The 12872-nt window shown below is 33.8% G+C and overlaps 1 protein-coding gene across 1 annotated transcript in view; it reads left to right on the top strand.

Annotated features, from left to right (window-relative positions):
• HGF (hepatocyte growth factor) overlaps positions 1-11295 on the top strand; it is a 50749-nt gene extending 39454 nt beyond the window's left edge. Inside the window, exons 11-18 of the mRNA XM_053463536.1 lie at positions 218-351; positions 1176-1214; positions 1346-1439; positions 3376-3450; positions 6756-6899; positions 8366-8472; positions 9469-9614; positions 10482-11295. Of these exons, the coding sequence (XP_053319511.1) occupies positions 218-351; positions 1176-1214; positions 1346-1439; positions 3376-3450; positions 6756-6899; positions 8366-8472; positions 9469-9614; positions 10482-10658 (916 nt within the window). The 3' untranslated portion in view covers positions 10659-11295. The remainder of the gene's footprint in view (positions 1-217; positions 352-1175; positions 1215-1345; positions 1440-3375; positions 3451-6755; positions 6900-8365; positions 8473-9468; positions 9615-10481) is intronic.
• Positions 11296-12872: the final 1577 nt, after the last annotated feature.

Here is a 12872-nt window from a genome sequence, read left to right as displayed (position 1 = left end):
TGAAGCAAGAAGTGTAGGGCTCTATGAATATTTTAATTATGTATTCGATATGGACAATAATGGACAAATATATTGTGTTTGTTCATTATTGTAACTTAGGTGAAGATGATATCTTTTAAGACAAATTCATCCAAAAATTCTGGTAATTCCAAAGGTGAAAAAGCTCACTTTTTCTTGTTACTATACATAGACATATCTCTATTTTTGTGTACCTTAGGCATACATTTAAGGAACCTGATGTATCTATACTTGAAAAAAACTACTGCCGGAACCCTGACAATGATGTCCATGGACCATGGTGCTATACAGATAATCCTTTAATACCCTGGGACTATTGTTCTATATCCAGATGTAAGTACATTTTATTGTTAAAAGCCTAATTTTCCTGAAATATATTCATAGTTAAACCATTTATCACTGCTTCAAATTATTTTCTAACATACCAAATGCATGTTAACTATATGTTAAATCCTTGTACTTGAATCTCTTAGAAGCATATCTCTTTGAAGATATAGATCTTATTAACTAAAGATTCCGCTAAAATCAAATTTTCATTAAATTAGATTACTAAGGAACATTCAGGAATTGTATCATGAATTCCATAATTTTGCTAAGCCAAAAATAAATCTAGGGTTGGTTTTCCAAGGCATATCACATCATCAAAAATGCATAGGGTCGACATATCTAGAACACGTTAATACGGAACGTAAAGTTCATGGACAAATTCTCTGTCTGATAGTATAGGCTCTTGAGCACAAACTATTTTTGACTAAGAAAGGAAGGATGCGTGATTGCAAGTAGATTTAAATGAGACAGACGTACATTTCAAGTCAGAGTATTGACAAAATAAACCTATAGCCCTAATATATACTTTTTATTAATATTAGTTATTTGCTCATAGGGTAAATTTAAAGGATGATCTTCCAACTTTAATTGGCAGATTATTCAATTTAAAGTTGGCGTTAAGTCATATGGAGCCTGATTAAAATTTTACAAAGGGAAGACAGAAGGGCCCTTTGTATTTTTAGTCGCAGAATTTCAAGACAGAACAAAATTAACGGAAGCTAAATGCAAATGTTAGAATAATTTCAGCGCTAATTTAAATAATCTGAATGTTTTATTATTTTAAATATATTTTTCTAATCATGATTATTGATGTATTTGTATTTATTCAGGTGAAGGGGATGCAAGTCCTTTGATGGCAAACCTGGATAGTAAGTGTTGCTCACAGCATATTTTAAGATGTTTGATCACATAATGCGACAACACTTTATGCAATTACGGGCACTGGGTTTCTAAAGCTAATAAAGTGCATTCTAAAATTTCTTGGTGTAAATTTGTTTAGGCCCAGGCACCTGTGCATCAACTAAACAAGTAAGAGTCGTGAATGGATCTCCAGCACAAACTAGAAATGGTTGGATGGTCAGTCTAAGATACAGGTAATTGAATTCATCTTTACACCTGACCACATTGCACAGTCCTGTGGAAGACGATGACACGTTATAAATCAATAAATGATAAAATAATATAAACTAATTTCCTTTAAAAATGTCTGCTGTATCTAAAACTAACAGGGATTCATTTTCTTGCTTCACTACACTCTTTCACTAGACACTGAAATTGTTATCTGAAAATCCAAACACTTTTGCAAGGCGGAACATTGTAATTCTCCAAATTAAGAACACTTTTCAAGGAAATTAAATAAGCAAGTAACATAAGCAGCAGCCAAGGCCACGCACATTCTCTGGCTTAATGGTGCAGGATGGGGGAAATGCCATTGAATTTTAATTTGCCCTGAGCATGGCATAAATGTGCTGCAGTTTAAGAATCATGATTATCACCAAAATGTTATGCTTTAGAGTGCAAAAAAACCCAACATTTTATTATAAAGAAACATTTTCCCATCTAAATTTATTTTTTTAATGTTTTGAAGTAACCAAAGTATGTGGATAGATGCCTGGTATCAATCACAGACACACATTATACATTATTTCCCACTTTTTTTCTCAACCACACCATCTCAATTAATATTTAACTTCTGATGTGTGGGGGGGGCTAAATATGTAAGATTTTCCATTGTAATATAGGAAACAATGTGGTCATAACTGTAATTGGGGGTAAGTAAAGTCACCTAAAACATCTTAAATTGGTTAACATATTAGAACACAATTATTGGCAAGAAATAATCACAGTGATTGGGATTTGAAATATTTCATGAAACAATTTTGAGCTGCCCAGATCGGCATCATCACTGGTGGTCTAATGGATAGAATGTGCATTTATACCTCCGCAAAGACCTTTCTCACCACTCCCTCACACTTCTTTGTGTGGCCTGAGAGCGAGCTCTGGGATATGATATCATATCCAGGGACCAAGCATCATCTAGTGGTGCACATCAACATGAAGGCGCAGTGAGAGAAGTCCCTTTAAGCAGAGCCAAAGATCTACCACACCCTTGAGCAATGCAACATAATGGGTCATTTCAGGATCCTTTGTTTTTTCACCAACAGTCCAGAGCTTGAACCCTATTCCGAAAGGCCTTAGACAGTGGCTTTTGGTGCCTAATGGGTTATTTGATTCTAGGTACAACACAGAATAGTTATGACATTCTAGTAAAGGGTTAACATTTTGGAAAAGTATGCTAACTTTACTGCCAATGGCAGCATGTGTAAAACAGTATGTCAGCCCCGTTTCTCATGCTCCCGATTATGCATGCTGCACCCACCGAGTGCTCAGAATGCATTAAGTAAACACACACCATTGGCTGTAATAATTTTGGCTTAAATCTCTATGTAGTGGCTGCGTTTGTATAATGTTGGCAATTGATCTCACTGACTAATACATAGTTTGCTTTGAGCTATTAAAGATTAGAACTGGGCATAAGTGATTCAGATTTGCTTAGTTTAACCAGATGTTTGATCCTTAGTTGAAACAGACCTACAGGAAACAAAAAAAAGAAAAGACATAAGAAAAAACAAACAAGCATTTATATTATCCTGCTGTCTTTCCTTAGCAATAAAGATCAGCCGTAAATTAGTCTGGGATTTGTCCAACCCTACTCTCTGATGTTTTGAACATCTGTGTGATTTGGATTAACTGTGTAAAGCTAACCCTTTTAATTGCTGCCCTTCTTGACTGAAGTACTGTGACAAATCTTAAGTTAGCCAGAGGTGAAATGAAATAAAATGCCTTTATACTCTCCCATAACATTTACATTTTTTTGGAAGTCACCCAGAACATGTCACTCTATTGATAACCTTTCAAATACTCTCATATTTCTAAATGTCAAATAGAAAACCTAATAATAAACACATTTACATTTTCTACATAAAGTGAATAAATGTATGACCTATTTATTTTCATATTCTTTTTCAGAAATGAACATAAGTGTGGAGGATCTCTTATAACAGAGAATTGGGTTTTAACAGCAAAGCAGTGTTTCCTCTCTGGGTAAATATTAACTCATTGAAATTCTATTTTATATTCTATTTAAATTATAGGGAATATAAAAAGAAAATCTGTATTTTATTATAAATAAAAATATATTTGTTAACAAAAAAGCAGCTATTGGTATGAAAAAATAAATTACAAAAATAAAAAATTTTTTGGGAAGTTAAAATTACAGCTCAACAATATTGACTCCACATGTAAGTACTAAGCAACGTTAAAAGTTACTTTTTAATTCCATTGGTATTAAATGCCATGTTTCAGTACGATCCTTTATGGGGGGAAATGATCATCCACAAAATATCTCTTGGCTCCTGTTGTTGCTTCTTGTTCACACATGAACTTGAAATTTATGCAAATGCTGCATATTTGAATAGGGATCGCTATGGTCTGTGGTAGCAAGGTGCAAGTTTTTTTCACAAATGGGACATTTCAACCTACAGGTATCGCTATGCATTATAAAAGAAAGATGGAACATTTAACTCTTCTGCAAACTGCTGCAGAATCTTGGGTCAATTACTATAGTGCTGTGAATAATTATTTGACCTTTCCAGACTTCTTCTATAATTGCTTATTTGTCACATTTCAATGTTTTATATAATGTAACTAATTTTAATGTATGACAAAGACAACGTGAGTAAACACAAAATGAAGCTTTTAAGTGATCATTTCATTTATTGCAGGTAAAAAGTAATTGTCCCCTAAACCTTATAACTGGTTGTCCTACCTGTGGTAACAGCTGCAATCAAATGTTTGCAGTAACTAGCAATGAGTCTTTTATATTGCTGTGGAGGAATTTGGCCCCTCTTCTTGGAAGAATTGAATTGTTTTAATTCAGCCACATTGGAGGGTTCCGAGCATGAACTGCTTTTTAAGGTCATGTCACAGCATCTCAATCAGATCCAGAGTCAGGATTTTGACTAAGTCATTCCAAAACCTTTATTTATTGATTTATTTATTTTTGAGCCATTCAAAGGTGGGTTTGCTTGTGTGCTTCGGTTCATTGCCCTGCTGCTCTTAAGCTTTAGATCACAAACTGATGGCTGAATATTCTCCTTCGGCATCGTCGGGTAGTGAGCAGAATTCATGGTTCCATCAATTATGGTTCTGAAACAGCCAACGCAGCCCTAGACCATCAGACTACCACCACCACTGTGGTGACTGTTGGTATGATGGTCATATTGTGGAAAGCTGTGTTAGCTTTACTCTAGATGTAACGGGAGCCATGTTTTCCAAAAAGTTCCACTAATCAGTCCACAGAATATTATCCCAAATGGTCATCAAGATGTTTTTTGGCAATTGTAAGAAGAGTCTTGGTGTTCTATTTGGTCAGCATTGGTTTTCACCTTGCAGCTTTCCCATAAATGCCATTTTTCTCTTTCTTATTGTGGAATCGTGTATACAGCGCTTACCTGAGGCAAGCGAGGCCTGCTGTTTTTTATATGTTAGTCTGGGTTCTTTTGTGACCTCCTGGATGAGTTGTCAATGTGCTGATAGATATCAATGACTTTGTTCTTAAATTTCTTGATTTTCATTTTTTAGCCTAATCCACTTTGCAAGATTCAACTGCACTGGCACTGCGTCTAGTGAAAATGAACTCTATTATCAGTTAAATTGGGTTAATTAGTTCTTCCTTATAAAAATGAAATAATCATTTAAAAACTTCATTTTATGTTTACTTTTGTAATCTTTGTCTCATAATAATAAAATTAGTTTGATTTAAAACATTTAAGTGTGTCAAATCTGGAAAACAAAGAAAAAAAAAATTGGGAAGACAGCAAATACTTTTTCACATCGCCGTATGCCTACGTGACTATAACAAGGGGCTGAACATCATAGAGGTTGAAAGTCTTTTTTGCCCATCCTTATGTGAGCACATTTCTATATTTCTGTTTATTTACTCTATCTATAACATACCCTGAGTGTTCATCAATCTGTATGAAAATGTTGCTTTTTTAAAATTCTTAACCTGTTTGAAGTTTAACCGTGTTTGCGCAGCTTGATCTTTTGCTTAATAAATAGGCTCTTCTTTTTCTTTTTGAACATTTATCAGACTGGCTTAGAGCCATAAGCACTGTATGTCATCTCATACAGAACACTAATTCCAAGTAATGCCACAAAGCTGATGGGAGTTATAATATGGATTCACTGTTAACAACCAACATATTCTCTAATATATACCTTCAGAGGCAGCTGTTGTGCCAGCCTTGATTTAGAACCCCCACAGGTCTGCATATCCTTGACTAGGTAGCCAGCATCCAAGTCATTGAAATACAAGTTCCATTATTAGTAGCCCAGAAGTTGACAGTACATGTTCTGTTTTACTTTTCTATGCAGTCTTTTGAATCACTGTCATTTTTTGGTTTATCCAACTTAAAACCTAAGTAATAATTAATATTTCATAAAATTAAATGTTTCAATGTTCTGATTCCGCAATATGGCTGCCTAGGGTGTGGAGTTGGCGGTAAATGCTTACATTAGGTTCTTCCGAATAACGTGAATACAGGGCAGAGATACAGTTCACCTAGGTCTCCACAAATCCTAGCGGTGGCCCTGGTTATTTTCCCTTAAATTGTGTTCTGTATAATAAAGTTGAACCCCAATAGCGAGGCTTGATGGAAGAACACAAAGGTTGAAAAAGGAAATACCAAATGACTCGATTGTCACAAGTTGTTATAACAATATCTTAATAAATTATCTAGTATAAAAATTGCAAACAAAGTAAACATCATTAAGAATAAATCTTCTTAATTTCCACTGCAATTATCTGTAGAATGCAATTTTCTTTCGCTAAGGGCACATAGAATGTTTGTTTTGTTTGGTTCTTTATTTAAAACATTCCCAATGAACTGTGATATGATGCAATACAATTCCAGTAATGATGTTTATTAAAAGGGTACACAGAACAAAACTATTGTTATTTTCAAATATGTGGACAGTTTTGAGTAGTAAATTTGATTTGATATAGTAAAACCCAGTACTGTATTCTCCTACATTTTTTAATTAAATTGTTTTACTTGATATAAATATTTTGAATATTTTTAGTATTTGTGTAATTTGTAATTAATAAAAAAATAGTATTAGAAACAATTGAGTGAATATATATAAAATCACAAAAGATGCATCTGTAGGTATCTAAGCTCAAAATAAAATGTCATTGAAATTTAAAAGGGTATTAAATTCCCCCCCTCCTTTTTTTTCTAAATAGAGGCTATGCACATACAAAATTCAAGTGATTTTGTTATATTGGTTTGTTTCCCTATCTATATCTCTGTACTGGCATACTGACATTACTTATATCTTTACAGGGATATTGACATCAAGGATTATGAAGTATGGCTCGGGACCCACAATATTTATAGCACAACAGAAAAACATAAACAAGTTAGGAACATTTCGCAGGTGGTTCATGGGCCAAAAGGATCACATTTAGTTCTTCTAAAACTTTCCAGGTGAGTTTGAGTGATTTTTTTTTTGTCTTAATGACTTCATGTTCCTCTATGATTGTCCTGAGTATTATGTTTACTCTGCCTGAGAGTACCCGATTGGTGTATTCTGAGCAAAAAAATGATAATTTCAGATTAGTAATAAAATCTGTGTCAGAGGGAGGTCCATCAGGTTCTATCCCTTACCAAAAGTATTCCGGGACATAAGTCCAGAGACAAAATACTTGAGCTGTGGACATTTTCCTCTGCCGAAGGAAGGTCATATGATAATGTGTGAAAAATCAGAGACCTTAAATAGTTTGGTCTATAGAGACCGATGTTAGGGAACTGTGTATTCTCAGAAATATAGCAAAATGGGTTTGTTTTAGTGAGAATACACTGGCTTCATATACAGTACTTCAGTTATATGGAGAATAGCTGCCAGTGTTCTTTGCCAAAAAATATAGCCCCCTGGGTAAAAGACTTCTCTACATGTTATTATGTTCTTGGTACTTGGGTTCAAACCTTTGTGTTTATGGGGAGTAAGAAGTGTATAGCTTTGTAAGGCTTTTAAAAGGTCAACATTGTTATAAAATGTTATACATCTAAAAAAAATGGCAATATATTTCATAATTTAATAAATTATTAAGGGTTTCAGCAAATAGGAACACACAGAAATCCACCTATATGATGTCTATTGCAGAAAACAGATGTTTCCCCATAGAAAAAAAAGAATCTGTCAGATGGAGACATTGTGGTCTGATTATTCAATGTGTAAAACAAACAAAGATCAGTAATAATAGGATGGATTATAGGCACATGAGATTTATCCACCCTTTAGGCATTTTTCAAAATATCTTGGCTTCAAAGTGTAGAAGGTGTAGTTTGTGTAATTCAGTATTATTTCAAAAAGCCTCTGCTGTGAGTTACAAAACTTTCAGAACTTAACATTCAAAGGGTAAACCTGGTTACTCCTTACAGCTTTAATATAGTGTTTGTGGGGTATATTCTCTAAGCTGAGAGTTTGCAGAAGGGTTAAACATTTGAACTCCCTGATATCACTACACATTATTAAAGGCTGACTTCAAATTTTGTCTTAAAAGAAGGGCTAAACTAGCCGTGTACAGTATAACGTATAGTTACATCAGGGAGTCAAAAATACTCAACTGTTGCAATCTTAAAAATTCTCTATTCTGCTTTTGTATGAAGGGATTTAAAGATAAAGCCTATCAACATTCTTTGTACATTTTCAGTTATGGAGAACATTTTCTACAAGAATAAAGTTTTGTCTTCTGGGACTGTGTGTCGAATATGGGGATTTTATCAGAGTGAAAAAATATCTTTTGTGTGGAGTATATCAAAGCAAACATGTAAAGCCATCAAAAAAAATTTTTTCCGTATAAATTTAACTGTTATATTTTAACTTCGCTTAGCAGAACCGTATTGCGTTGTAAAGGTAATACTAAGTAACATTGGTTGTAATCTCCCAACAGGTCTGCAGTCCTAAATGCCAATGTAAGCCAAATTAAACTGCCAAATTATGGGTGCAAGATTCCAGAGAAGACAAAGTGTAACGTGTACGGATGGGGACACACTGGGAGTAAGATATTTTCTTAAACTACCTTAATATTCATTTTATGTTTCCACCAGTTTAAAGAAAATCTAGTATCCATCATGTTTGTTATTAAAATAACAGATACCTTTCAGTATTATCTTAAAATGTTTAATGGAAAAGGCTACAGTATAATATATTCAAAAGAATATATAAAACATCAATAATCTAAAAATAAAGGGTCAGAGGCTTAGATGTAATGTAAGGAAGTTTTACTTTACAGAGAAGGTGGTGAATTGATGGAACAGTCTCCTATCCGAAGTGGTAGAGGTTAATCCATTGTGGGATAGGCACAAAGCTATCTTTAATCTAAGACAACACCAAGCACTTGTCGTTACCTCAGGAAAAAATGGCATTTCTGCATTTCTAAGTTACAAATTCAGTGGTATGCGATGGACCTGGCTAAAATGCTAAATCTGTTAGATACACCCATTTCAAAATGTATCTACTTAGTGGTAGAGCAATAGCTTTTACAAAAGTACCAACATGTGTGTGAGCAGAAACGGACAGCTTTTTGCTCACAATGCTAACTAGCATGAGATATTCCCTAGAATGTTACATTCTGGTGTTAAAAATCCCTTTTTTTTGTATTTGAAAAGTAGTTGAAAGGCATGATATATTTTTTTTTTAAATTGCATTTGAAGTTTCTTTTGGGTAGAGCCCTTTATCACATAGATGTGTTGGCCTAGGAAAATGGCCTTATGCCTAGATAATGCATGCCACAATACTAACCTCTATCCTTTTTTAACTTACACGTTGCATGTAATCACAGAAGTCTGTTAATAACTTGGACATTTGTTAAGTTCTAGTATATTCCGGTCAATGCGAAATGGGTCTGATTTTGCAAATGTAAAGTAGGCGAGACATAACTTTATAATATTAATTAAATCGTCAAGCCCACAATGATTACATTTTGAGGGAATATATATAATTTTCAATTTTTGTGTAAGGAAAAATACTAATGAGATTTTTTTTCTTTTTCAGCAAACAATTATGATGGCCAACTTCATCAAGGAAATCTCCTTATTGTAGGAAATGAGAAATGCAATCAGTACCACAAGGGGAAAGTTACTGTCAATGAATCTGAAATATGTGCCATGAGTGAAAGCTCCAACGTAGGACCCTGTGAGGTAAATTTAATAAAGTGAAGGGAGGGGGAAGAAATTTCACAACTAAAATGATCTAAAACTAATTTAACTGTATCGCTTTGAATGTGAAAAAGTAATAAAACAGAATGTTCAGATGTCTGCCCCAGAAGGGTTTTTTCTTGAATTTCAATCCCATAGATGTAATTCTTTAACAGTAAAATGCCTTGTTTATAGGCCAAAATATTGTTTTTATCAGTTTTATTCAGGACAAACAATGTATTTTGTGTTTGTGTTAGTATAAAGAGTTACACATTTATGCATGCTTGTTTTCTCATGTCATACCTCTATAATGTTTTTGAAAATTCCCACAATGCTATACACACATCTGTGATCCCATGATGAACTGCTTAAAATCAGAAGCAACACTAATCATAAAAAACATAAACATAAATTAATCCCAAGCAGCAAACAAATGGGCCCCCTCACCCTTTAATTTGGTTAACATTTCTCTGTTAGCATATTCTGTTTAGAGCGACTTGGCCAGTTTATTTTTTTGGCACTCAGCCTTATTGCTGTGTTTTATGGTTAGAAAGGTGTTATTGGAAGTTTGACTTTAAGGTTGAATGAAAATCCTTCATATTAGACATTCTTCTGTATTGCGATATTCTATACTGTGATGGGCTGGCAGCATTAAGCTCAGTCTTTCTAGCATACACCATCGGAGTATTCTGAACTAAGCCACATAGGCTGCAAAACTGGGGGCAGACGCCTTACTGGGAGATAAGTCATGCTTACCTAATGGGCCCATTGGAAAGATCTGCCTTCTAACTAACTCATTTATACTATTACCTTTTGTATTATATGAATATGGTGCATGATTCATTATTGTTTCTATTCTTTTTTTCCTAGCGAGATTATGGTGGCCCTCTGGTATGTGAAGAAAACAGGACAGACCTAATGCAAGGGGTGATTATCCCAGGACGTGGCTGTGCTATCCCAAACCGCCCAGTCATCTTTGTGAGAGTGGCGTACTATGCAAAATGGATCCACAAAATTGTATTGACATATAAAACCCCACAGTTATAATCAAGTTGTTTTTGGAGGATAATGGCTATCCTGGTAATTATGTATATATAAATCTTACTTGATGGTCAAGTTTTTTCACAATTTTTATTTTATTTATGGGCATGTTGTCTTACGTGTTGCGTTCATGTTGGATGAACAGTGGTATGTAAATGTGTGTTGACATATATCCTGATTATACTTGAACGATTTATTTCTGAAAACATATCTTATGCTGCTCTGGTTCATCTTTCTTAATGAACCCACATTTTACACTGTTTTATTATTACTTTATTTCATGGAAAAATAGATACAATGGGTAGAATATTTAGGTGCATACCAAACATTTCATGGAAAAATAGATATAATAGGTAGAATATTTAGGTATATTCCAAACATGTTATGATGATCAGTTATTAGAAATTAACAAAAAATAAAAGTAGAAATCAAATTATTGTTGAATTTAAAAGGGACCCCGTCACCTGAGCAATGTCAACTACTAAAGGGGACCAGCAGCATTGGAAGCAAGTATAGATCTTAAGAAGAAAAACACCTTAAAATATCAGCAACATTCCCTGTATTTTGTTTTAAAGACAAAGCACAAAATGATGCACATGCAATGGTTAATATCAGCATGTATGGGATCGATAAATGTTACCCCCTAATTCCTCTTCATACTACACAGTTACACATACTAAGTGCTGTTAGCGCTATGACACTGGTGGCTCTGTTCTTTTTATTGTGGTAAAGGAAAATGTACATACATATAACATTTCATTTGCCAATACATGCATTTGCAAAAGAGCAGTCAATGATATAGCACATTATATTCCCAAATACTTATCTCTTTCTACATCTCATGTTAAGTTAGAGCCGATGGCTCTGTTCAATTCATTGTATGGTTATTGGGTAGAACTGAAGCGTTTGGAGAGGTTGTCATTAATTGCTGGTCATTATGAGGTATCTAAAGAATTGCACTAAGGGTGATTTTCAAGAGCCATAATTATAGTGATACTAACCAACAATGTGCCCAGGTGGACTTATAACAATGTATAACGCCCCCTTCTGGAAGATAATCATGCAAATGAGCATCATCTTTTCAGGGTATTAAGAATGGTAACATTTCCTAAGAAATGATAATAGAAATTCAAACTTGGTAAATAAATTAATTTTGCTATCAGTATTATACAATATTTCATTTTCATGGAAAATGTTGACTTTTTTTTTTAATTTATTCCAACTTGGTGGCTATTTAATATGTTACACAACACTGATAAATAATAGTTATCTGAAACCAGATTTAAACTCATTTGTAAAAAGATGTGCTGTGAATACAGGTTTTGCATTATCTTTATTGCCCTACTTCTAAGACAATTCCTTAGTTTCAGGTTTTGTGTGAAACACATATGTGCATTCATAATTATTATAATTCATGTATACAGAGCCAACAACACAGCTCTTGACACAGTGCATAAGGTACATTAAAGTTTTTAGCGTGACAGAGCAGCTCATACAACAAACTATGAGAACCAAATGTTAATATTGGAACAATAATAGCCAGTGGGATTTTTGGGAAAAAAAAGTGTCCAAAAATACTTTTCAAAAGTTATAGGTTGTTGATCCTGTGCTAATACATGGTGCTAAGGTGCTGAGTTGTGCTTCTGTGTTTTTTTGCACAGTGAAATCAAAGAGGATTTAACCCACAAATGCTCACCAATGCCTGGTCAAAGGGGGATTTGTCCATCTCTCTGAAATTTGCCCATGTGTGCACATGTACGTTAGATTTTTTGGAGGCTCCACTTTCCTCAGTCTAAAACATGCTGGGAAAATAATAAAAAAAAATTTTTACATTCTTAAATAATACATTTACAAAATAGAACACAAAACATACAGAATAAAAAAAATATCCCAGTTGACCTTTATTAGAAAGCACAGATACATGTGTGCCTCCATATAAATGGTTAAAAAAATATTGGCATCTTAGAAAGAACCGCTGTTTTTTAAAAAAGAGCCGATGTTTAAAAACCATTTGCTTGATTATATGTAGATTTTCTATTTTTTTCCAAATCAACAAAAGTCGTCAGTAAAGTATTGCTATTTTGTAGAAACAGAAAATGAAAGAGATCAGTAAAAAAAATATAGACATACAGCAGGCAATTGTACAATTAATTTCTACTTAAAATATATGCAAATCTTTGTCTGTTTTATACAAGTCAAATTGAAATGTGTCAGTATTAT

The sequence above is a fragment of the Spea bombifrons genome, chromosome 4, assembly GCF_027358695.1.
Source record: "Spea bombifrons isolate aSpeBom1 chromosome 4, aSpeBom1.2.pri, whole genome shotgun sequence".
In the NCBI taxonomy this organism is placed as follows: domain Eukaryota; kingdom Metazoa; phylum Chordata; class Amphibia; order Anura; family Pelobatidae; genus Spea; species Spea bombifrons.
Note: the sequence above shows the minus strand (reverse complement) of the source record. Positions and strands in the feature narration are given on the sequence as shown.